At 48.8% G+C, this 26,616-nt stretch overlaps 1 protein-coding gene across 1 annotated transcript; it reads left to right on the top strand.

The window, feature by feature from the left end:
- Positions 1 to 448: 448 nt before the first annotated feature.
- On the top strand, positions 449 to 26,161 carry ADAMTS15 (ADAM metallopeptidase with thrombospondin type 1 motif 15). Its single transcript, XM_019713968.2, has 8 exons — positions 449 to 1,747; positions 12,623 to 12,755; positions 13,259 to 13,426; positions 13,661 to 13,944; positions 18,649 to 18,826; positions 19,912 to 20,093; positions 20,200 to 20,375; positions 22,635 to 26,161. The coding sequence occupies exons 1-8, from the start codon at positions 791 to 793 to the stop codon at positions 23,407 to 23,409; spliced, it is 2,853 nt and encodes a 950-aa protein (XP_019569527.1). The 5' UTR covers positions 449 to 790; the 3' UTR covers positions 23,410 to 26,161.
- Positions 26,162 to 26,616: the final 455 nt, after the last annotated feature.

Genomic DNA, 26,616 nt, shown 5'->3' with positions numbered 1-26,616 from the left:
AATAGGACATTTACAGGGATAATTCTTGGTTCTGGGTCTTTTAGGAGATACTGTGATGAAGAAACAGCAGGGATGTTGCAACGGAAGGGGCTGGGAGAAGGGGTCAGTGGTGGGTCTTCATTCCCAACTCCTCACCCGAACTTCCTTGAGACAAAGGCTAACACCCAGGCAGCCGACAGATGTCCGCGGGGACAGAAGTAACGGATGTGTCGGGCACTGGGGCACAACGTGAGGGCAAAACGCGAACCTAGATTCCAGCGTCGGTTTCTCTGGCCAGCCCACGCCTCCTGCCTCAGCTCAACGCCACTCCCTCCCCGCCAAGTGGCTCTCGGCTCTGGAGGCGGGACCGAGTTCTTCGGTTGTCCCTGGAGGCTCGGAGCTGCAAGCTTTGGGAAGCTGGGAGGGGAGAGAGGGAGGGGCGCTGACTGGGCAGTCCAAAGAGGAGGGGGCCTTTAATAGGCTCGCCTAGCGCCGGTTTTGTGGCGCTACGAGTAGCTGCAGTTCGGAGAAGCGGCCCGGCACCTCCCTCTAGTTCTCGGCTGCAAATCTTCGTCCTTGCACTTGACAGCGATTGCACTTAAGCTCCAGGGGCGCACTTTGCTTGGAAAGGCACAGGTAGGAGGCACGGGCTGCGCCGCGCAAGCTCACCGATCTGTGAGGAGTCGCCCTCCCTTTGCTCTCCTTTCGGGAGCTGCGGACTGCCGGGAGAATCGGTGGTTCCCGTGCGCTGGCTGCACGGAGATCGTGCCGGCTGCCGCTCCAAGAGCGCGGCTGTGCGCTGCCCGGCGCCATGCTTCTGCTGGGCATCTTAACCCTGACTCTCGCAGGGGGACCCGCTGGCGGCTCAGAGCCAGAGCGGGAGGTGGTGGTGCCCATCCTACTGGACCCGGACATCAACGGCCGCTACTACTACCGGCCGGGTCCCGAGGACCCCGGGGATCAGGGGCTCATTTTTCAGATCACAGCGTTTCAGGAGGACTTTTACCTACACCTGACGCCGGACGCTCAGTTCCTGGCGTCCGCCTTCGCCACTGAGCATCTGAGTCGCCCCCTCCAGGGGCTCCCCCGGAGCACTCCAGACCTGAGACATTGCTTTTACTCTGGGGACGTGAACGCCGAGCCGGATTCGTTCGCCGCTCTGAGCCTGTGCGAGGGGCTACGAGGAGCCTTCGGCTATCGAGGCGCCGAGTATGTCATTAGCCCGTTGCCTAACGCCAGCGCTCAGGCGGCGCAGCGCAACAGCCAGGGTGCACACCTCCTCCAGCGCCGGGGAGCCCCCGGCGGGCCTCCGGGAGATCCCACCTCTCGCTGCGGGGTGGCCTCAGGCTGGAACCCCGCCATCCTGCGGGCCCTGGACCCTTACAAGCCTCGGCGGACCGGTTTAGGGGAGAGTCGCAACCGGCGCAGGTCTGGGCGCGCCAAGCGCTTCGTGTCGATCCCGCGGTACGTGGAGACCCTGGTGGTGGCGGACGAGTCAATGGTCAAATTCCACGGCGCGGACTTGGAGCATTATCTCTTGACGCTGCTGGCCACGGCGGCGCAACTCTACCGCCATCCCAGCATCCTCAACCCCATCAGCATCGTCGTGGTCAAGGTGCTGCTTCTTGGAGACCGCGACGCAGGGCCCAAGGTTACCGGCAACGCGGCCTTGACGCTGCGCAACTTCTGTGCCTGGCAGAAGAAGTTGAATAAAGTGAGTGACAAGCACCCTGAGTATTGGGACACCGCCATCCTCTTCACTAGGCAGGTGAGTTGATCTGTCACTTCTCTGGACCCAGGTAGCTTCATTTTCTTAGGGTCACTGTCCTTAGTTCTCCAAATGCCCTTTGTGCTGCGCAGTGTCCCCGAGTTTAAATTTCGTTGATCTCTTCCGACTCCCACTCTGGATATTCCAAAGAGCGCCTGCTTGTAGGCTCAGCAGAGCTCTAGCTCACGTGTGTCAGGATGCACGTGGGCTGTCGGAGGAGAGCCTGCTTGCTCGGAAGGTGTTGGCTTGGTGTGGCCAATCAGCGCCTCCTAGATCCGGCACCGAGGGGCTGGAACCCAGGAAATTGCGGCCCAGGAGCCGCAGTTTGTCTCTAAGGTCGATAGGAGGCGCTCTGAGGATGGCGTTGGAGAGGGTGGGAAAGGTCCACCCTTAGATGCATGGGGGCATCTAAGTCCTTTCAGACACTTCCTCCCAGGTTTTCTCCCTTTGCTGTAGAACTGGAAGGCGATCCAAATGGCCCATTTCAGCGCCTGGCTACATTTCTCGTGGGTAACATGTGCAGTTATCCTTTCTCTGTTGTGGGCCTGGAAAACCTGGATAGGGATGGAGGGAATCATTTGGGATATTTTGTGGGTTGCTGTGAAAGGACAGACTCAAATACCTGGACTGTTCCCCCTTTATTGCTTCCTCTTTTATACCTTTCGGTGCTGGGCCTGTCTCCTATTTGAGGGGCTTCCAGACCATTCAGAGCAGGCGATCTAGTTAGGTCACCTGTTCAGAGCTTAGCTTGGAGTGTCAAGTGGAGTGGACACTTGGAGCTGAGTTGGGAAGATCGCTTTCAGTTTTCTCATGTCCTGTTGGCGAAGGGTGACCCATTTGTCCTGATGTATGCTATAGAGCAGCGCAGGCATGTTGCTCGGGTCTCTGATTCACTGAAACTTCCTATGACCGCCCTTGACTGCACAGCACCAGCTTCTGCCCCTGGCAGCGTGGAAGTGATGTGAGGTCAGTAAAGAGCGTTTAGAGATTCAATCAGCAGGGTTGAAAGATACTGAATATTGGGATTAGAAAAATGGTCAGATCAGAAAAGCAGTTGTTTTTTTGCTATGGATCTGTGAAAATTTAGATTTGTAGATGTTGGAGTGATTGGGTACTGTGAATTTTTGGATTCTTGAAATTACTCAGATGCAGGAGACTGGAAGGAAAAGGGGCATCCACACGACCTGCTTCCTCTAATTTTGGGGGCTGCAACTTGAATGTGTGCCCTGCTCTTGTTTTGTTATTCTAATCACAGCATTCTGGGATGGCACAGAATCCATGGTTACTTGTGGGGGCTCTGCATCTCCACCGCTTCCAAATAGCCCCTCGAAGCTGGACTGACGCACATGGGGCTGGAGCTGGAGTCTTCCACACTAACCCATTTGGCACAGCTAGTCCCTTCCGGGAGCTGAACTTCCTCTTTTCCCAGCCTTCTCCTCCCACCACCTGGTTTCTCTAGGGAGGTCTTTGGCCTGAGTCTGTTTCCTTGCGCTTATTCTTCCAATTGAGTTCTGCAGAGCTGCCACTGCCCAGCCTCTACAAGCACTGCCTGAGTCATGGGGAAACTGCAAAGGAGGTGGCTTCGATCTCTGCACACAGACCAACTCAGCAGTCAGATTGCGGGGGGGAAAAAAGCAAAGGCCGAGAACAGGGCATCTTAATGGGCAAAGCAGCTGTTGTCTATCTACCTGGGATGCCCCTGTGGAGGCCACTCGCTGGCTCTAAAGTACCAGACCTCAGTCTCTGCTGCCTAGTGTCTAGGCTGACTTTTGGAACCAGCCCTATGAAGAGGAGTCCTGCTGGGAATATGGGCCATGCCATCAGAAGAATCCGCCTTTTGAAGAAGCCATCAAACGGTGTGACAGCTTCTGTTTGTCAGTGGTGTGTGGTAGACTCCCAGGGGGCTATGTTGACCATGCATAATTGTTACAAGATGTATGACCACTTGGGTCAGAAGCAGTGATGTGCAAAATGTGACTTTTAGAAGCTGTCTTTCTCTTAGGTGTCTCTTAGGCGTCTAGAGGGCAAAGCCAGTAAGTGGGGAGGCTGTGTTGGCAGGCCATACTCTACGTATGTGCTTTATGCTTTAGAGTAAACATCGTTCCCTCACCTCCTTGCCAGCACAGACTTCAGGGCCTGCTGCATTCTCAGAGTCTTAGGAACTGCTCATTCCTGAACTCCCCTGGGAAGGTACAGTATGCGATGAGAACATGCGCGCACAGCTGCTCTTTCTAGACTAGGTTAGATGTGGTGTCCGGGAACCTGGAGGAGTCTCCTGCTACCCTCCAACACAAGAGGCACTTTTTTTTTTTTTTTTTTTGCTTTGTGAAAGTCAGCAGTAAGTCTTTAAGTCAGAGGTATGAGCTACTTTGCTTAAATCCTGTTTATTATAATGTTGGTATAATCAATGCATTTCAAACTAAAATTGGAATATCCATTATACATATTACACACACATATATAATATATACATCATTTGTTTGGATAAAAAGTGTTTAGAAAGTGCTTGTTTTATAAATTGCCTTTCGTCTATAAGGGATGTGGAACTGATAGACACCTTTAGAATCACCTATTTCTTGGTTCCCCCAGAGAAATCTGAAAAATGGCTAGTGATTCTTTCTGACTGATCACACTCTACTTGTGGTTGCCACAGGGAGGAAGCAGTGAGGAAGGGTCAGGCTTGTTACTTTAGAGCTCCAGGTGCTAGGGGTAGCGGAGAAGAGAGCAGTAAGAGCGGCATGACTGGCAGGCACTGGAGCCCCTGTTGGACCCACAGTTGGAGTTGCTATGCATGAAAACAAGTCTGGGCCAGGCTATGGGGAGTCGCTGATGTCCTCTCTTGGCAGGCAGAGAGAGGGGTGTGGGGTGTTGAAATCAAAACACTGGGAAGACAAGACCCAGGGAGTATCCTTTACTGTGCACAAAGGAGAAAAAAATTGATCATATGACAAGTATTTTGACAATTTGAGGAGTTGACTTAAAGATTCAGAAAAAGTTCATGTTCCTGGAGAAAGAGTGCACATCTGATTTTGCAAAGCGATCGGCTTCCAGCCTCATAACTGCACAGTGAGGTCAGCACAGGATTGGAACCAGAGTTGTGCAGAAGTAGAGCCAGTCTTTCTGGGTGGACATTTATTTCTACGAGGAGAAATGTTTCTGTGGCTTCTTGCTGCATTGGGCTGCAGGGACCAGGTACTTCATGCTGAGACATAGTAGGACTGCATTTCCCCATCTTCTTTCTTCAGGTCCAATGCCTCTGCTGTTGGGGTAACTTTGTGATAGACTGGCTTTCATTCATTTATTCATACATTCTTTCAATACTTATTGAGCATTTATTATTTCCAGGAACTGTCCTGGGCTGTGGAGATACTGGTATTAGTAAGATGTGGCCTCTAGCTCCCAGGAATTCATTGCTTGTCAGGCAGAGAGTCTGATAAAGAAACAGCTCATTAAAATATAGTGTGTTAAGTGCCCTGGGGGAGGCTTGGACCCTCATTCTTCCTCAGCTGGAACCTGGGAAGCCCTTAGAGGGACAGGAATTAAGAAAAGGGTTGGGAACTGGTGGTGATGGGGAAGGAAGCTTGTCTATCTTGTAGGAGCCTTTCCTCCATTCGACCATCCACCGGGTGTGCCAAAAAAATGTATACAAGTGGACACTTTGGTCAGCATTGCTCAAGCAGTAGTTTGTTGTAATCAGGTGTCTGAACGCTGATGGTAACCACTTTGAGTACCTCTTGTAATTGCAGAAGTTAAACGTGACTTGTATTCCTAGTTTGTTATTGGTGCATATTGAGTATTACAATTTTAGTATAGTTTTTTCCTTTCTTAAAATGTGTATACATCTTTTGGCACCCTCTGTATTTTGCTGTTGTGACATTACCTCCTTTGGACTGATTTCTTTTTTCTTTTCTTTTTTTTTTTTTTTTTAGGCTTTGTAATCTGTTTTCTGCCTGTGATTCCTTCATTTACTTTATTTTTTTTCTGTTGCGCTTAGTACTACTTTATGCTGTTCCCTCGTCCTCTTTTCTCCCTGTTTTCTTCCATGTTCTCCTCTTCCTCTTTTGGGATTATAGAGACAGGCTTTTGTCATATTTCTTTTCTATTTCCTTCATTCATGCTCTCACCTTTCTGCTTCTCACGAGCCCAAGTTTGGTGCTTCTTGTGTGTGAGTCTTGTGTGTGTAGGGGGGGATGTATACATCTTCTATACTATGCAGAGTGGAACAGAATTCTGGAACTTTATTTAAAATAGAAGCTGGTTCTTTCTATAATAAACTAATTGCAATATGGCAGTGAAATTTAATGTTCAGATAAAAAATGTTAAAAAAATAAAATGAGAACATGCATTTTACACATATCTCCCAATACAATAAAAAGAATCACAATTTTGCCAGGATCTTTTTTGAAGTCAGTCCTTAGGAGATATTAACAGAGAAGGGCATCTGTAGATTTGGTGTTTAATAATTGATAAATATCACTAAATAGAAACTTAACACCACTCCTTCTGTGAAGGAGGAGGGTGAGGTGGGGGGAGAAGAAGGAGTGGGGTTGTTCCCTGACTTGTAGGGTGATTCCTCTTCTCTCTCTTTTTCTTACTGACACCAAGTAAATCAGCCAATGGTAATGTGCACTGGAATCTTTTTCATTCTTTTCTTTAAATACTGGTTTACTCAGGAAGGCAAAGGGGGTTTTCTCCCTCCTTAGGTCTTGTTCTTCTTCCTTTGAACCTCTCTATAGATGTACCACTCTCAGCACTTACATACTCTCACCTTGCCTTGACTCTGGTTTTGATCATTTGGCATAATAGGAGGAACACAGGCTTCGAGTCAGGCAGACTTGAATTTGAATCCTGACACTTGTACTTTTAGCAACAGACATTGAATGAATCAGCTGTTTGATCCATAGAATGAGGATAATGACAACAATGGTACCGAACTTACACAGCCTACCATTGGGAGGATAAGTTATCAAGTATTCCAGAAGAGGCACCCAATTAATGGCAGCTGTTAGCATCACTACCTTAGTACTCGCTCAGTACAGTCGTTCCCCCTTACCCGCGGTTTTAGTCATCCGAGGTCAACCGGGTCTGAAAATATTAAATGGAAACTTCCAGACATAAATAATTCATGTTTTAAATTGTGCGCCATTCTGAGTAGCATGATAAAATCTCCTGCTCTGTCTGCCCAGGATGTGAATCATCCCTTTGTCCAGCGTCTCCATGCTGTAGACACACCCAGCCCGGTTTATCAGATTGACTGGTACAGTATTCCAGTGCTTGTGTGCATGTAACCCTTATGCCACTTAATAATGGCCCCAAAGCGCAGGTGTAGTGATATTGGCAATTCAGGTATGCCAGCGAGAAGCTGTGAAGTGCTTCCTTTAAGTGAGAAGGTGAGTACAGAACAATAAGATATTTTGAGAGAACGAGAGAGAGAAGACAGACAGTGACCACAGTCACATAACTTTTATTACAGTACATGCTTATAGTTGTTCTATTTTATTATTAGTTATTGTTAATCTTTTACTCTGTCTAATTTATAAATTAAACTTTCTCATAGGTATGTATGGGTAGGAAACACATAGTATATATAAGGTTTGGTACTATCTTCCATTTCAGACATCCACTAGGGGTCTTGGAACGTGTGCCCTGTGGAGAGGGGGGACTACTGTATATGTTTGTTGTTGTTGAATGATTACCTGTAGGTCCTTTGCCAGAATTTACATTTGGGATAGCCCTGTCCCATTGCCCTTGCAAGTTTACTTAACACTTATCTGATGACATATTTCTGTTTTTGTGAGGAAACTATGCACTCCAGCATTTGCCAAGCCCACTGATTTGTGAGCTCCTTTAAGGCAGGATCTCTTTACATCTCTGTAACCTTCTGATGGGCCCCTGCACACTGCCGTTGTTCAGTATGCGTTCATGGAAGGACTGCATGTAGCTATGGGTGCCGAGGCAGTTTACCTCCCCTCTGGGAATCATTAATCCAACGTTGTTTTAGGCTGTCAGGCAGCAGGGTTGGGAGAGGGAGTCTTAGGTTCTTCTGTCATTTCATCTTGGCTCCTTGCCATCAGGTTTTTCCCTGGAGGAAGGAGGGGCCCCAATGAGGAGCCAGTAGGCAGGGCACACAGCAGGGATCGGGTCAGTGTGTCAATGCAGGTGTGGGGAACGGAGCCAGGGGCTTGCTCATCCAGGGAGGCGGTGCAGACACTGCTCTAAGAGCACTCTGGGGAACTCTGAGCGCAACTCTGCTGTTCCTCTCTTCCCTGGCTTCTCCTCACTCAGAGCCCAGCCTGTGCTCTGGGGGCTGAACGTATGGGGTGGGCAATCTTTCTTTCTTGAGATTCCCCAGCCCATTCATTCTTGGGGTGCATGTGCACTGGAAACTGTGGACTTGTGGGAAGAGCTCAGCTCTGAGGCTGCACTGCCTGGATTTCAACCCTCCTTCTGCCCCTCTTTCCCTGCTTAGTCCTGGGCTCACTGTTCGATCCTGGCCTAGTTACTTCTCTTCTCTGGATCTCATCTGTAAAATGGGACCTTATAAAATGGCATTTCCCTCCTAAAGCTGTTGTGAGGAGTCCATGAGCTAATAACAGGTAAAGCTCTTAGAACAGTGTCTAGCACATAGTAACAACTCAATAAATGTTAGCTACTATCATTATATTGGTATGTACCCCCTCGTGAACATATCTAGAGAAAGTTTGTTCTTCCTGTAAGCTTTGGGTGCCTCTTCTTCCACACTGAGGTAATTCTTGTTGTTTTGGTTACTTACATCTCTTGCTATCATACCATTTGTACACCTCGAGGGGTTTATATTCCAGTGAAACTGAATCAGCAGACAGAAGCTATAAGGCATGTTATCTTCTTCACCAGGCATCCTTAGTCAGGTTGCCCTGGCACTGAACTGCTAGGCATTTTTTCTTCTTCTAGCAAAGCAGAGTCCTCCTATCCTTGGGGATTACAGGCAAGTGGATTTTGGGTTAGAGCAGGAAATACAGTGCTGCATGACAAGAGATTCAGATGGGAAACAAGTTAAAGGGGCAGTGTTACTACGTATGCAGGTGGTTCTCACCAGGAATTATGACATTCCTAACTAAGGTGGTACAATTCAAACCAAGGACCACTACTGGCATTGGTGTCAAAAGGCATGGATTTAGGACTCCATTCCTTACTTAGTAGCTGTATGGCCTTGAGTGAGTATCTGACTTCCCTGAACCTCAGTATCCTTATCTGTAGAAAGACAGGATGCCTCTGAAGTTCTGTGAGGATAATATCGATGCTACGATGTGATGCTCACATGCCAGGAGTGCAGTGTGAGCAGGAAGTGGGCTACCCGAGAACACATGTATCTTCTGCCACATGAAAAAAATTAAGGTGCTTGATTTTTGTTGGAAAATATTGAACATCTCTGTACATAGCTGGGGAAAGGAGAGGAGGTAGGATGGCAGTCTGTAGGGAAGACAGTTGGTGGGAGTTGTGGTGGGTACATAGGGGGCAACCTCGGTAAATTGGATCAGGCCACTGCAAGGTGTTATCCTTATTTATTTATTTACAAATCGTGGACCCAAGCCTAAATTATTTTATAAAAAGCGACAGCCTTTTTAAAAAAGAATAATCTGGGAGGATTAGGTTGTTGTCCAGAATGATTCTTGGGTCATCTGGAAAAACAGCTGCAGCTACACGGAGAAATGACAAATGATCAGAAATAGTGAGGCAGGTAGGGGCTGGGCTGGGAAGTGCCTACATCCTCCAGGCGCAAAGAACCAGAACAGTTTCTATTTCTGGAGACAAGAGCCTGAGCTGAAGAGGTTAAAGCAGTCTGAGTGCATCTGAGTTCATTCCAGAAGGGTGGAGACATTCAGTGCCACAGATGAGGCACCACTGGGCCCTGCACACTGCCTGCAGGCATTCACAGTACTAAGGCCCAGCCAGTCTGACTGGGGGAAGAGGGACAGGCCCAGCCTCTGACCCCAAACAGCTGCATCTTCCCACAATGAAGACACAGGTTACTGTAGGAGGGTTGCTCTCAGCTACACCCTGACCCTCAGGAAATTTGCCTGCTCTTTCCCTGTTCCTCTTGTTTGATCCAAGGAAACTCGGATTTCTTGATGGAAAGAACAGGTTGCTCCTGGCTAGGAAGGGCCTGCAGCTGCTTGTCTTTGCTCCAGCGAGAGTCCACCCGCCCTAAGAGGAAGGAGGCTTTTGGCTTTAAGGACCTCCCAGCCGCAGAGGCGGCTGCTGGGCAGCCGAATTTCAGTGGCAGCCTAGACCAAGGTCTGAGCTCCCCATCTGCTCTAGTCATTTCTGGTGAGCAGAGAGGAATAGGATTCTGAACTTCCATATGGGTGACCTTCACTCTCTGTGAGTCAGTTTTATCCTATGCAACATGTATCAGCAGACAAGATCGTCCTCAGGGGTTTTCCATTCTAAAAGTATATGGGTCTCTGTGTTCATTTTCTAACCCAGAGGGCCAGAAGGGGCTGAGCGCCCTGCAATTGGGGAAGGAGCAGAGGCTTAAGGCACTTGTACAGTCTGGGTTCTAGGTGAGAATTAGCCCTTCCCCAGAGGAGGAAACTGAGGCCCTGAGGAGAGAAGTGACCTGCCTAAAGTCACACATCTACTTAGTGATGGGACCAGGACCAGAATCTAGGCTTCTTGGTTTTTATTCCTGTGCCCTCTCTCTCACATAAACCAGCAGTGAGTGTACATGGTGGCCCCGGGCCAGTGTAATATGCTTGTCCTATAGGCTGTGGCCGCAAGGCTAGAGTTTCCAGATGCTACCACCTTAGTGGGGATCCTGTACTCTAGTGTCCAGTGACATGTGGGCCCCATTGCCCGTTCCCCCTTCATTGTGCCCTGGCATGAGCCTTCATTCCTGCCTTCTTCATCTTGGGCCCCTTTCTGCTGTATTCACAAGCTGGTCCATATGACTCAATTCTGCTCCTCAGCAGTCATGAACTTCCCCTCCCAAGTTTTGACAGCAGTTGTGTTTAGATTTCAGAATTCTGGGGAAGGAGAATTTTCAGGGAGCGTGAACCTTCAGAGAAGGAAAGGTAGTTGGAAGGGAAGGGAATTTGAGTTTCACCCCATGGGGCTCCCAGAAGTGGGAGAAGTGCCATGTGCAAGCACAGGACAGCAGATCAAGGCTAAGCACGTGTTTCACCTGTGAGTTGACTCTGGGTTCAATCTGATCACCCTGGCTGTTCTCTGGCCAGAATCACTGTTAACTCATTAGGAGGTGTGACTATCAACTGACAGTGGGAAGCCAAATCTGACTGCTCAGGTGGTAAACTTCTGAGTGCTTTGGATTACATTTTGCTGACTTTCTGCACGATGGCCAATTTTCCTCCTATGCCCCCGACCCCACTAACTGCTGCCCACCTTTTCCCCATGTCAGCATGTACCTGCACACACACACACACATGCACACACACACACACACAGCCCTGAAGAGAATGAGATTGAGAACAGCTCTCTTTGTGTGTGTGTGCGCGCGCGTGTGTTTACGTAAATACCTTGTCACCCAGGGGAGAACACGCACAGCTCTTTCTCTAGAGTGTTAGCTCAGGAGTTGCTGGGCAGACAGCTGTGACGTGGTGGAAAGAGCACGGAGTGCCTCATCGTCCAGACCTCGAGGCCAAATTTCTGCCAGAGACTTGAACCTCTCAGAGCTTCAGCTTCCTTGTCTGTAGAAGATGATAAGCATAGTCATTATACCAGTGGGACGCTGTGACCGTTCCGTAGGGTGATGCATGGGAAGTGCGTGCATGGTGTTAGCCTTTAACACATCATCGCCATCATTAAGTTTGCTCATGAGTCTCAGTTTCCACCTTTGACAAGGAGGTGGAATAATATATCTTCCTCCTAAGAGTGTTGTGGGGATTAAATGAGGTGATACATGTAACAATTTCTTGTCAATTGTAAAATGCCCTGCACATTAAAGTCAAGGATATAATGAGGAGAATGCGAGCATCACCGATTCAACAGGGTCTTCTCAAGAGGAGCAGAATGTGTGCAAGTATCTTATTCTATTTCCAACTCCTGGGCTCTTCGGTATCTAGAGGCATTGCTGGCCCGTAACGCTTAATAAGTTATTTGCAATATCCACCCCAAGAACCCCATTTTGCCTTCCATACTCCCGGGAAGTGCTTCCTGTCAGGGTTGCTGCTGGAAGCCCTACCTCAGGACAATAAGAGGGACCTTTCTGCTTAGGTCACAATCCATTTAATTTGTTTTTTTCTTCGTAGCAGCCATTGAGCTCATGGTCCCCGTGAGCTTCTGTAGCAATTGAGCTGTGTCTGAATAGGGGCTTGCTTGTGTCTACATTTCTCTGCCTCCTCCCAACCCAAGGAATCCAGATCTCAGGCATACGTGGGTCCTTGGCCAGTGACATTTTGGCTGAGAGTCTGAGCTTAATTTATGATTGTCCAAAGGCAGTCATCAGCCATGACCGAGGCTGCACAGAACTGACTGAATGGAGAGTGTGCTTGCCTTCCACCCCCACCTGCCACAGTTAGTCATGGCCAGAGTCTCACCCAGCTGTGGGAGTCACCATTTTCTGGTCTGGAAGGCCAACTCTATATAAAGCAATGGGCCTTGTAGTTTAATTTTGTACCTCCTAATTTCCTCCCACAGGACCTACCTGGATAGGATTTGTGAACCACAGAGCTTTCTTCCTGAGGCCTCCTCCCTCAGCGTGGGTTGATTCCACGAATAGCCCCAGAGCCCCCTGGGAAAAAGAGCCTGGCTGAAAAGGTGCTGCGCCTGGTTAGACTTGGAATGGGGATGAGCTGGAATGCTCTTTCTTCCTTTCAGGTCTTTTCTGTTACTGCCTCTAACTTCTGGCTGGCTTCTGCTTCTCCCTTGCCCTGACAGGACTTGTGTGGAGCCACCACCTGTGACACGCTGGGCATGGCTGATGTAGGCACCATGTGTGACCCCAAGAGAAGTTGTTCTGTGATTGAGGATGATGGGCTCCCATCAGCCTTTACCACTGCTCATGAGCTAGGTAAGCCTGGAGGTGTCTCTTGGATGGGGTAGGAGAGTTCCCCTGTGGGATCATTTTGGGATTCACCGGGTACTTGGGTGGGTGGTAGACACATGGACATGTTTTTGTTCCCTCATGTCCCGAAGGCTCAGGGATCCTTTCTCAGGATCAGAGTCTTCTTTAGTAATGACTTTGTTTAATTTTCTCCGATTGCTCCAGCCCAGTTGGCCAGGGATATTGTCTGAGAATGTTAGCAGTCAGAATCTCTCATCAATTGGGCACTAAGGGGAAAGTATGTTACATACATCGCTATCCTCACTGAGTCCACAGACTGATGGATGGGATAGAGAACTCAAGAACATGACCTTGGGGACATTTGCAAAGCAATCTACCAATAGGTAGAAATGACCAGCCTGGAAACCATTGACATGAGCTCTCTAGCTTTCCCAACTGATCCTCCCGCAATCAGCTCCTGTGCCTTCTAAACTGCATAGCCCACTGAGTCCTCTTGTCTCACCCCACAGGCCATGTGTTCAACATGCCCCATGACAATGTGAAAGTGTGTGAGGAGGTGTTTGGGAAACTCCAAGCCAACCACATGATGTCCCCGACACTCATCCAGATTGACCGTGCCAATCCCTGGTCAGCCTGCAGTGCTGCCATCATCACTGACTTCCTGGACAGTGGGCACGGTAAGCCAGGGTGACAGAGTACGAGCATCAGTGCTGTCACTGTTGGCAGTGCTCACCACCTCTCTGGACCTGTCCTCTTTTCCCTAAGGTGTGCATGACCCTGAAGAGTTGGGCTCTGAAGTGGGTCTATTCCATTGCCCCTTGTTTCATTCTCTCCTTACTATTTAGCTACTGGGCTAGCCAAACCTCATCAGTCCCAGTTCATCCCTAATGAACACCCTTGTCTCTCTGCAGGTGACTGCCTCCTGGACCAACCCAGCAAACCCATCGTCTTGCCTGAGGACCTGCCAGGTGCCAGCTATACCCTGAGCCAGCAGTGTGAGCTGGCCTTTGGTGTAGGCTCTAAGCCCTGTCCCTACATGCAGTACTGCACCAAACTGTGGTGTACCGGCAAGGCAAAGGGGCAGATGGTGTGCCAGACACGCCACTTCCCTTGGGCAGATGGCACCAGCTGTGGCGAGGGCAAGTTCTGCCTCAAGGGAGCCTGTGTGGAGAGACACAACCTCAATAAGTACAGGGTGAGTGTGCTGGAGGGGAGTGGACTCTGGAGGCCTCTACAGGGAACCTGTCCCATTCCAGATGTGCTATGTGATCATACTGTATCGCATTGCTGTGCTCTGTCTGTTGTTCTATCCCCTTCTTGACTCTAAGACTGGAGAGAAAAGCTATAGTAGGTCAGAGAACTTCGTGAAGCCTTAGGCAGGTGGGGAAAGCCCTCCAACCAGAGTGAGGGTCCCAGAGCTGAGCTGCACACCTCCGCCAACTTGGGGAGGAGCTCTGGACCAAAGCTGGACATTTATATTCAGATTTGATCACTTGTTGCTTCCTTTTTTTTCTTCCCTCATCACCTCTTTCTGAGTGTGTTCCATTTCCAGGGACCTGTAGGCCAGCGATGAACAAAGCTCAGAACTGAAAGGAAGCTTCAGTAATTTACTACATCCTGAACCAAGCTTCAGTTTCTGTTTTGATTGTTGCTTTTTGAAGCTGAAGCATAATTGAACAAAAGTTATTTTTTCCTAATAAGTAGGAATAGCAGTCAAACCAGAACAAATTCAAAACCTCAAATATTCTCTGAATATAACAAAAACTTTCTATTCTTCAGGTCCTGGGTTGGGGTAGTAAAGGGATTTGTGCTGTTCCTGGCAGGAATAGGAAGTCCCTCCTTTACCTTGATGCTAGTGAGGATTGTCCCTTCTCCACCCTGGACCGGCTGCAGGAGGGCTTGGCTTGGGGTTTTATGTACACAAAGGCCGTATAATAAAAAGCATTCTCCAAGCACTTTAGCAATTGTCCTGAGATGGTTGTGGCACAGAATTATGTAAAATCTTTTTCTGTGCTCTGGGAATATATACCATAATTAAACCCACTGTGTTTAGGGAACTGTGTAAGAAACAGTGGTGGTCAGAATAAATGTAACATGAGCCATGTCTCCGAGGGCTTACAGGCTAGTGCAGAAGCTAGAAATGAAACTGTGATGCAAGACACAGAGAGGTACGTGTCATGTGTTAAGATAGAAGTATGAAAATGTATCATGGGAGAATAGGGGATAAGAGACTAATGATCATTAAAGGTCAGAAAACCTTTTGATGAGGGGTCAGGTTTGAAGAGAGCCTTGAGGGATGAGTAGGGAAGGATGAAGCAGAGATGGAGCAAAGTCAGGGAGGTGGGGCAAGCTAGAGGCTTGGGTGGATGAGAATCACCTTTGGGAAGATGATTTGGGGCTGGACTGCAGTTGCCTTGATCACCAGGCTGATGTATTTAGACTAGAAGGTCCTGAGAGCAGGCTAGTCACAACCAGCTCCTGCTCTTGAGAAGATGAGTCAGGAGGATAAAGAGATGGTCAAGAGGACATTGGATACAGGAAAATGTGATCTGAGAAGCACAATCTTTCCACATCGATCAGCAGCAAAATCCACTATATTCTCAACTTCTTTTCTGAACAGTCTCTTCACTACCCTGTTTTAACTGAAACCTAGCCCTTCCCGTAGGACACTGTCCTAGTCAGCCAAGGTCAAACACAAAGCTTATCTTGCTACTCACCACAGCCCCCCAGTGATCTCAGTTGCAAGAATACCACTCTGACTACCAAAGCCCTGTTTTCCCAGTTCACTCCCTCTAGTGTTTGGGCTCCAACAATTTTTCAATCCTATCTAGACCTACAGTCTATTGATCCAACCATTGTTCCATTGTCCCTCACTTGGCTCATGCCCTCACCAACATCTTTATGAGCTGGGATTTCGTGGTCCATTGTTAAAATCACTCCTTCACGTGTACTTTAACTCCCACACCCCTGTCTTTCTTCATCATACTCCTGTGGGTAAGCCACCACCCCGGTGGAGTCTGATTTTCTCACCTCCTTACTTGTGCCAGTATAGATGCATATGGCTGAAGAAAGACATGCAATCGTGCTCACTGGTCTCAATTTACATTCATGACCTGGAAACTTAGGTGGGCCCAGAATGCTTCCCAGGAGTCACACCATATTTTATTTCACTCTCCTAACCTCCTAAACTATTATTTCACATCTTCACCACCTCTCTCTTCCCATCACCAACCCTTTCTTCCTCATTTTCACTTTGCCAGTGACTGTTTTTCCTATTTCACTAAGAAAAAAGAAGCGATAATCAGAAGAGAATTTTTACCAACTTCTGCCACTACGTCCACTGACCTGCTTCTGTGCCCATGTACTCTACCTTTCCTCCTTGACAATGGGTGAGCTTTCCATGCTCTTATTTGAGGCCAGTCGTTGTGCTTTGCACTGGAACACTTTCCCCTCTCGTCTATTAGGTTGGTGCAAAAGTTCTTGCGGTTTTTAACCTTTTTCTTGCGGTTTTTGCAATTATTAATCTTTTAAACCACACTTACTTTTGTACCAACCTAATATTTGAGGAAAGTGCTCTAACAATTCTCCCCTCTCTCTCCCATCATATGAGACTTTCCCCTCTCTTGCGTTGAATCTTTCCTATCAGGATACAAACTTGCTGCAATTTTTCCTGCCTAAACAAAGCTTCTCATGATCCTACTTCTCCATATGTCTCAGTCTAATCTTTTTGTCTCCATTTACAGCAAAGATTCTTGAAAGAGCTGTACAAACTTGCTCTTTCCAAGTCCTGTCTTGACATTTTTCTTTGGAGCTCATTCCAATCAGGTTTTCACTCACACCATTTCTTCAAAACGACTCTTATTAAGGTGACCAATTAGTCTCTACAGTGCTAAAGTCAACGATTGGTTACCATTTCTCATGTTTCTTGACCTGTTAGCAGCATTTGTACGTCGACCACTCTCTCCCCTGGGAACAAAGTTGTCGCTGTCTCTTGGTTCCCTCCTCCCTTACAGGCTGCCCCTTCTCAGTCTGCTTTACCAGTTTTTCTCCACACTCTTGTTTTCCCAATGTTGGAGAGCTTCAGGACTCAGTCCCTACCCTTTCTCATTATTCACACTAACTTCTTAGGTGATTTGTTTAGACAGCTGGCTTTAAATACTATTTATATTTCTATGTTGAGGACTCCCAAATTTGTACCTTCAGCCCAGACCTCTCTCCTGAACTACAGCTCTGAATGTCCCACTGAATCTTGAGCTCTCCATTTGGATAACTGGTAAGCATCGTAAGCTTACTATCTGGGAATCTGAGCTCCGGATCATCTCCCCTCAACCTGCTTTGGCGACTCAATCTTCCAGTTGCTCATACCAATACCCCTTTTTTCTCACACAATTCACATCCAATATCTCCGCGATTCCTGTTGACTCTATCTTCAATATAGAACCAGGATCTAACCATTTCTCACCACCTCATCTGCTGTCACCCTGGTCCAAACCACCATCACCTCTCCTTTGGGCTATTGCCCCCTGACTGGTAAAAAAACATAGCATCGTCTCAGAAGCCACAGAAACAATGTTAAGAACTGCAGAAAAACTGGAAATGACAAGGCCTAGGCATAGACTCTTTCAGTCTCTAGAAGATCGTTGCTGACTGAGAGCAGCTTCCGTGTTATAATGGGGATGAAACCCATATTGCAAGGCACTGAGTGGGGAGGAGGTAGAAAGAGCAAATGTAGAAAAGTCTCTTAGAAGTGAAAGGATGGAATGAGGTGGGGCACCAGTTTGAGGAGGAAGCAGGGCTAAGGGAATGTTTTTTTACAGGATGAAAGAAACATGTTGACACAATGAAATAAGAACTATCTGACAGAAGGACAGATAGAAAAAAATATGTTGAATATATACATAAGTTAAAGTATTTATGTTGCATGCAGCCAGTTTCTAATTAGCTCCATCTGGGTTAATGGCTTTGGATGATCTGGGACAGCATTTTAATCCCAGACTTGTACAATGGGGCTGTTTCCTCTATTGCCCAACTTATGGTGTTTAAGGGGATAAAAACTCACTTTACTGTCATCGTAAGGCAAACATAACGAAGACTATAAATTTTCTATCCCCTCTTCACCCTCTTGAAAAATAAGGCAACACTGCATAATTCACCCCAAATCCAAATAGAGTTTTAGGATTGCTTAATAGTCTCTTATGTCTATCTCTTCTTAGCACAAACATTAGGACTGCTTATAGTGAAACTTTCAAAGTCAGCCCCTGATTAAGGTTCAGCCTGGTTTGGGGAAAAGTCTAGAGCATTTACATATAAAAATATTCTGATACCTGTGGTGACAAGGTTTACTGGCAAGGCTGGGAGCTGGCCATGCCTTAGATTTGGAGACTCTTGTAAATACACTAACAATAAATAAGGAGAAACTTTGAACTCCTGAGCAATGGCAAGCGCAGTGTTAAGAATTTCGTGCACATTGCGTCATGTACATCTTCTGTCTGACCACACACCTGAGTATCATGGGCCCCATTTTTTCAAATGAAGGACCTGAAACTTAAGGAGGTTTCCTTACTTGCTCAAGACCACCCATGTGGTGAGGGCAGAGGAGGTTGTAGAACTTGGCTGCCTGACTCCACAGCCCAACGAGCCTCTCTTCTGAGCGGCTTCATTTATACCTGTGAGCAGTTGGCTTTGCTAATTAATAGGCTGAAGTGTTGTGTTGGCCCTGTGCACACTGATATTTGGTTGTCACTTTTTCCCTGGTGATACAAAGTGGATTTCATTCTGGTGGGATGGGACTGTGGAGGCTGTACCAGTGTTGTTCTTTTGCAGGCTCAGTGTGTGAGCCTCACACTCAGGAGTGTGGCACCCCAACTTCTGCAGGAGTATAACAGACTCTTTCTCACAGGTGGATGGCTCCTGGGCCAAATGGGAGCCATACGGCCCTTGCTCTCGCACCTGTGGTGGGGGAGTGCAGCTGGCCCGCAGGCAGTGCAGCAACCCCACCCCTGCCAACGGGGGCAAGTACTGCGAGGGAGTGAGGGTGAAATACCGATCTTGCAACCTGGAACCCTGCCCCAGCTCAGGTGAGGAGAGAGCAGCGGTGACCTGGGCGTGGGGAAGGACAGGCTGGAGGTCACAACCCCCACTCTGGATAATTCATGGCCCCGAAGTTACTGCAATTAAGATTCTATGCCTTAGGACAGAGCCTGGAAGTGCACAGATGCACATTCCTCTTGGGATTATTTCTCTGTCCATTCCCTTGGCAAAGGTGCTTTCTTCAGACCGCTTAGATTGGGAGGCTAAATGGCCCAAGGAAATGCGACATTAGAAGTCCCCTTTGTAAGTACCCTCAAGCCCATCTTCATAAGGAAGAATTCTTTATCCGGGCCCATGACCTTAGCTGGGAAGAAAATTACATCTCTATTTTTACTAACCTTTTTTATTTAAAAGTTAGAATTTTCTTCAGTTAGAAATTTAGTATTTCTTTTCTTTTCTTTTTCTTTTTTTTTTTTTTTACTAACCTTTCTATCTAAAATTTAGGATTTCTTTTAATTAGGCAACAAATTACAATATTAGTAGTAGCAGTACCTGTGAACTTGTCACCAAAAAAATCATGGATATTTCGTATGACTTTGTAGTTGTCGCAGATTTTTCAAAATTCCATTTATGCTTATCATTACTGCAAAATTGCAGTGGTTATAGACTCATTATTGTCTTGTTATTTAATGTGTTAACAAGAAAACATATATCACAAATATGTTTCAAACTATATTGATAGCTGTATATCGATATAATTGATATTCTTTGTCATATGTATAATTTATTTTATGCGTTTAATAACATTCTGAAAATAGTTTCAGTGGACTACTGAAGGGTCCTATAGCCCAGTGGATTAGGATACCTGTTACAGCGGGGGTTTAAGGCCAGATTCCTGGAGAAGGTGGCACAGGGCCTGGGAGATATGTTATCACCCGCGCCCTTCATCGTATGCTCCCAGCGTGCTTCAGTCCTTTCAGATGGGGTGGCTTCAGTGCTAAGGATCACTCAGCTGAGGGTAGAGAAGGCCTATTTAGAGCACCAGGAGACTGAGCACCCCCAGGAGGGCTCTTTCCTTTGCCCCCACCTCAGCCCCTCCTTTAGCTTCTTGCATGTACTTTCTTCTCCCCAGCCTCTGGCAAGAGCTTCCGGGAGGAGCAGTGTGAGGCCTTCAATGGCTACAACCACAGCACCAACCGGGTCACCCTCGCCGTGGCGTGGGTGCCCAAGTACTCAGGCGTGTCTCCCCAGGACAAGTGCAAGCTCATCTGCCGAGCCAACGGCACCGGCTACTTCTACGTGCTGGCACCCAAGGTGAGTGATGCTGGGGCAGGAGATCAGACCAGGCTCAACATCTTTTGGCGAGCATCCAGTTGAGCTGCCCCTCTCTCCTATTCTCCCCCTCCTGGGGGTGCTGCAGGTGGTGGATGGCACGTTGTGTACCCCTGACTCAACCTCAGTCTGCGTCCAGGGCAAGTGCATCAAGGCTGGCTGCGATGGGAACCTGGGCTCCAAGAAGAAGTTCGACAAATGCGGGGTGTGTGGGGGCGACAATAAGAGCTGCAAGAAGGTGACAGGACTCTTCACCAAGCCCATGTGAGTTCTAGGCCTTGGAAGGTATGGTCAGCGTGCAGTGGGGAGGAGGAATGAGTGGCATTGCGTCCAGGCATGGGAAGCTTGGGTTAGACTGGGGTAAATGTCAGTACCCTTGCTGTGGAAGCCACTCACAGTCTTCTATGATATTCATTCATTCATTCATTCATTCATTCGTTCGTTCATTCATTCGTTCATTCAGCAAACAAAGGTGAATGGAAAGACCAATGCTTGAAGAAGAAATTACTTAACAGGAGATGCTATTCTGGGAGCTGGCAGAGAGTTGTTAGGGTCTGTCTAGAGTCCTACCATAAGAATGACCCAGGTTCAAAGCTCAGTTCCCCATTTTCTGGATGATTTTGGGCAAGTGACACAGTCTCTACAATAATAGATTTCTTCACTTATAAAGTGGTCATGTCACTCATATATTTCATGTAGTGCTGTTGTGAGGACTAAGGGGATTCATCCAAGTAAAATGCTTAGCATAGTACCAGTACATAATAAATGTTCACGACGATGGTAACAAAACATAAGTATACTGGAGGCAAATTTTTTTTTTTAAATTTTATTTTATTAAATTTATTGGGGTGACAATTGTTAGTAAAATTACATAGATTTCAGGTGTACAAATCTGTATTACATCATCTATAAATCCCATTGTGTGTTCATCACCCAGAGTCAGTTCTCCTTCCATCACCATATATTTGATCCCCCTTACCCTCATCTCCCACCCCCCACCCCCCACCCCCCTTACCCTCTGGCAACCACTAAACTATTATCTGTGTCTATGAGTTTCTGTTTCTCATTTGTTTGTCTTGTTCTTTTGTTGTTTTTGGTTTATATACCACATATCAGTGAAATCACATGGTTCTCTGCTTTTTCTGTCTGACTTGTTTCGCTCAGCATTACTCTCTCAAGATCCATCCATGTTGGAGGCAAAATTTGATAGCCTCCCCCTCTCTCTGAGCCTGAAGCCCTGGCCTTGGGGGCCAGATTGAGGTGAGAATGGTGCTAAACTATAGAAAGAGGCAGAGTGAGAGGCTGGGACTAACGGAATCCCCCCTTCCTGGGAGATCTGTGCAGAGATCAGCTGAAGAAATGTCTCTGGGCCTCTTCTATTCCCAACTCCAAAGCCTGGGGCTCCCTCTAGCTTGAGCTTTCTGAGGTCCGGCACATTCCTTTTTATTTTCCAGAGGAATGCGCTCCTTTGAAAGCCCTGACCCATGTTCTGGGAGCAGCTGGGGCAGGCAGAGCCCCTGAGGTTTCATTTCAGAGGCAGGTGTGGTTGGCTCTAAAAACTTGGGCGTCCCGGTGCTGATGAGGGCTGGCCAGGAGCCTTGGCGGCCCCCACCCTGGACACAGGGCCCTCTGCTGAGCCCGTAGGTGGAAACTTCTCTGGTAGCTCGGGCACTGCAAACAGATGGTCCTAGGCCATCCTTTTCAGGGATCTGCAGTTGGGAGGCCAAGTGAGGAACTAAAGGTCAATACCTCCAGACTTGCTTCACTGGTTAAATGGCAAGTGTTCCTTTCATAGACTATTGAAGCTGGAAGGAACTTTTGAAATCATCTCATTTAACCCACTCATTGCATAGATGAGGACACCAGAACCCAGAGAGTGACTTTCTTAAAGCCACCAGGGAATTAGTGTCCCTGCCAAGGCTTGATCTGGGTCCCCAACGCCAGGGCCAGTGTGTCTGTCTGCATCGAGGCCCCAGCCTTGGACTTGGGGACTACAGACTCATTTCCTCTTCTCCCCACCTTCCCCCTCATCTTCCTCCTCCTCCTCTTAGATAATATCTACTGAGTGCTTACTGAGTGCCAGGTGCTGTAGCTCATTTAATCCTAATTACAATTCAACGAGGTATGTGTTGTTATGATCTCTATTTATAGGTGGGGAAACTGAGAAGCTAAGTAACTTATCTAAGGCCAACAGCTAAGTGTGTGGTAGGGATCCTTCTGACTCCAATAGTTCTGCTTCTCCTCCCATGCTAGAATTCACCAAAATATAAATGTGTTGAAGAGAAAAGATCCATGTGGCAATACAGCCAGTATGTTTAGTTCCAGATGACCGGATGACCATCTCCTTCTGCCTTTTTCAGCTTGTGTGCTTCCATGAGTGACGCAGCCTGGTTAGTCTTGGTTCTCTGCCATGTTCAGCACCTACCCCAGGCCTTGTGAAAAGGCAATCAGTTGTGACTTTAGAGGGAATGAGATCCTTATGTGCAGGTGTCTGTCTAATGCACAACTGCCTTCCCACCACAGGCATGGCTACAACTTCGTGGTGGCCATCCCTGCAGGCGCCTCGAGCATAGACATCCGTCAGCGTGGCTACAAGGGGCTGATTGGAGACGACAACTACCTGGCCCTGAAGAACAGCCAAGGCAAGTACCTGCTCAACGGGCACTTCGTGGTGTCACCTATGGAGCGGGACCTGGTGGTGAAGGGCAGCCTGCTGCGCTACAGTGGCACGGGGACGGCAGTGGAGAGCCTGCAGGCCTCCCGGCCCATCCTGGAGCCACTGACCGTGGAGGTCCTCTCTGTGGGGAAGATGACGCCACCGCGGGTCCGCTACTCCTTCTATCTGCCCAAAGAGCCTTGGGAGGACAAATCCTCCCACCCCAAGGCCCCCCGGCCCCCCTCTGTGCTCCACAACAGCGTCCTCAGCCTCTCCAATCAAGTGGAGCAGCCGGATGACAGGCCACCTGCGCGCTGGGTGGCAGGCAGCTGGGGGCCTTGCTCCACGAGCTGTGGCAGTGGCCTGCAAAAGCGGGCAGTGGTCTGTCGTGGCTCCCCGGGGCAGCGCACAACATCCGCCTGTGACACAACCCATCGGCCGGTGGAGACTCGAGTCTGTGGGGACCCCTGCCCAACCTGGGAGCTTGGTGCCTGGTCACCCTGCTCCAAGAGCTGTGGCCGGGGATTTAAGAGACGTCCACTGAAGTGTTTGGGTCATGGAGGGCGGCTACTGGCCCGGGACCAGTGCAACCTACGCCGGAAGCCCCAAGAACTGGACTTCTGCATCTTAAGGCCATGCTGAATAGGACCGTCCCTTTCTCCTCCTCACTGTCCACTCATTGGTGCTGCCAGTGTTCTGGCCAGCTGGAGCCGTGGGCAGAGGGCAGGGTCCAGGGGCCCATGCCACGATGTCACCACATCCAGGGACAAGGATCATGGGTGGGGGTGAACGGTTCCCTCCTCCTCCCTGGCCTGGGCGGGGACCTAAGTAACTAATGCACAGTCTACCTCACGCTCAGTTCCTCTGGGGCCCAGTCTCTGGGAGAGACTGAGAGGTGCGGGTGCTGGGCAAGAAGGCGCTGGGCCCCAGTTTCCAAGGGACCTGGAGGATGGGCACCTCCCAGGCAGAACTTCAGGGACCTTGGCCCCCGTAAGGGAGGCCACAGGCTGCTGGAAGAGCCATGACCCAGCAGCTTGGCACCCTCAGGTGGCCCCAGGGGCTCTGAGCCATCTTTGAATAAGGTGCTTTCAGCCTACTTTCCTTTTCTGACTGACATGGACTGAATAATAAAAATGGGCTGGGGGTGAGCAGGAGCTAAGGGGAGAGTGAGGTGAGGTTTACCTGCAGCCTGGGCCTCTCTGTTTGGGAAGAGGTGGATATAGCGGGGAGTCCTGATGTTCCTCATCTTCTATTCTTGGCCCTCCCTTAAAGAGCCACATCTTCTCCCTGTGTCATCCAGGATGCCAGACGAGTGAGAGGGCTTTCACATAGGTGTCCTCTGAGGCTTTGCAGGTAGAGTTGGAAATCAATAGGGAGAGTATTGTCTTCTTCAAGAGGGATCCGAACATTAAAAAAGATGCAAAAATTATAAGAGGAGAAGGATTCTATGGCTAAAGCAGGGGAGTTTGAAGAGAGATCTAGAGGGTTCTGTTGTCAGTAGGGCTGGGTCTGAGCTTTGGGGGAATGGCACCCTGAGATGGGGAGAAGGAGGCCCCAGTCTTCTTCCTCCAGAGAGGCAGGCACAAATCAGGCTGATGCTTTAGGCTCTGCATTGCCTCAGAGAACCTTCAAAGTGGCCATGGTCCTGTGCCCACTCAGAGGGCATGGGATATGCCCAGGAGGGCTCGGTGCTGAACATCCACATGCCTACAGGTTGGTCTTCATGCAGACAGCTCCTTGCAGTCTGGCCTTGGGCATGTCACGTTTTATCCCAGGCTGTGGTTTCTGCAGTTGCAAAATGGGGTTCACTATTTGCTACCTCAGGCTGTGCTCTCTGGAAACCCACCCTTGTCCCTCCTCTGGGACAGTGGTGACCTGGTGCTTCCAGAAGACCCGGCTGTCATCCTCTGTAGACTGAGCTGCCCAGACGCAAAGATGAGCTTGGGTGCATGATTTTTTGCTCTCCACAGTCTGGCCGCTCAGTGTGGGTCCAAATACAAAGACGGGGTCTCTTTCTTCAGGTGCCCTGGGGACAGGTTTCAGGAGACACCAATAATCCATTACCTGACAGCTACCAGTAGGAAACCTGTCTATCTTGGAGACATGTTGGGGGAGTAGAAACCAGGACATTGCTTATAGCTCCAAGTGGGAAGACATTTTGGGGCTAGAGTTTCTTTGGCCAAGCAGGGTTTCTTGAGGGTGCCGCTGCCCCAGGGTACACGTGGGAGATTCTGCTTCTGAGTATAGGTAATTAGTCCTGGATTTTGGTGAGGTGACATCAGGTCAAGTGTCTTTTATTTGGTTTCCCCTAATAGTCAGAATCCACAAACCAGCCAGCCAGCCATGCAGGCCTCTGGGATGGTGCTTTAATCCAAGTCTACATCAAATCTAACCCTGGGCTGGGCCCTTCAGCAGAGCTCCTGCAGTCGGGCAGAGGGCATGCAGATCTCAGAGGCAGGGCTGCAGTCTCCCTGGGAGAATGCAGTGAGGAGGACTCCTCCTCCATGTAGGAGTGAATACTGTGGGGCAACAGGGCCAAAAGGAACCCAGGGTGCCAGGCCAGATGCGGTCCCGCTAGCTGACGACAGCACTGCACCCTGTGTTTGGTGGACCCTTCCTCGGCGAGGGGAGGGTGGCACAGGGGCTGTGCAGAATGGGCAGGGGAATGGGGTGGGTGGGAAGGGAACTGCATCAGTGGGCATGCCTGGCCCCCTAGCAGAGCAGCTTTACAAATCATTTCAAGGAGGGACAACCAATGTTGTTCCTGACACAAGCTGGGTCTCAACGTTCTTTTCTGTTGTGCTATTTTTCTTTTTCCTTTTTTACCTTTTTAAAAGAAATATGACCAAGACAACTTGGGAGGTTTGTCCTGTCTTTGACCATTTTACTAATCCAACAATACTCTCTAAGGCTGAGCAGAGACAAGCCTCAAGGCAAAGATTTCTGGTGATGGAATAAAAAGTTAAGGTCGTATCTCATGTCTATGGAAGAAGAGGAACATTCTGGGGACTCCAGCAACTTCTTCTGTGGCGTGTGGACCAGAAAGGACCTGGGCTCAGGAGCCCCCTGTCTCCTGTGCCCGTCGTGTGCACTGATTGGAGAAGTCTAACCTATGGGCCTTGCCATACTGGAGTGGGGGGTTGGGGGGAGCTGAGGACAGGTAAAGGGGCTTGCGTGTTCCCAGCCTGGGAGTTGGCTCTGGAAGGCACCAGACACTGTCATTTTTAGAGCCCCCTTGCCGCCTTTTGTGTTTTGTTCTTTTGCATTCCATGTACTGCAGAAGGATGAAAGGACCTGGATACTGGCTGGGCTGTGTATACTATGTATACATGGGGGCTGGCTGCTGCGGGGACAACAGCCTACTCCTAATAAAGTTGTAAGTATTTAAAATCCATGTCCTGCCTCTGTGACTTTATCTCATCTCCAAATACTTTCCCCATATCTACTGAACACGCATTGTGTGCCAGCCATGGTGCTAAGGGCTATAACACAGCAGTGAGTAGGACAAGTACAGTCCTGTTCCGTGCAGCTTGCTGAGGAGCAGAGCAAACAAGTCAATAGGCAAAGAGACAGGATCGTGGCAGATGTGGTAAGTGCCAAGAAGAGATGAACTGACACTAAGAAGAACCGGGGTCTGGGTGTGTGTAGGGTGTATTGGATATAGTGACCAGGGAAAACTGGTAGAAGATGGGACCAGTTTTGTGTAAGGGGCACAGGAGCCTTTTCGCAGAGGAGCAGCATGCGGGGGCTTGGGGGCCAGATGGAATGGGTGTGCAGGGGGGCCCAAGAGAAGGCCTCTGGGGCCTGTGGTGAGGGGTTGAGGCACAGGAAAGGCCAGAAGGTCCATCA

Source organism: Rhinolophus sinicus, linkage group LG16, assembly GCF_036562045.2.
Source record: "Rhinolophus sinicus isolate RSC01 linkage group LG16, ASM3656204v1, whole genome shotgun sequence".
NCBI lineage: Eukaryota > Metazoa > Chordata > Mammalia > Chiroptera > Rhinolophidae > Rhinolophus > Rhinolophus sinicus.
Note: the sequence above shows the minus strand (reverse complement) of the source record. Positions and strands in the feature narration are given on the sequence as shown.

Bases quoted from the DNA above. Each gene is read 5' to 3' on its own strand.
- ADAMTS15 (XM_019713968.2), top strand. From the start codon at position 791: ATGCTTCTGCTGGGCATCTTAACCCTGACTCTCGCAGGGGGACCCGCT. The intron at 1,748-12,622 runs GTGAGTTGATCT...TTGCCCTGACAG, and splicing joins CCATCCTCTTCACTAGGCAG to GACTTGTGTGGAGCCACCAC. The intron at 13,945-18,648 runs GTGAGTGTGCTG...TCTTTCTCACAG, and splicing joins ACAACCTCAATAAGTACAGG to GTGGATGGCTCCTGGGCCAA.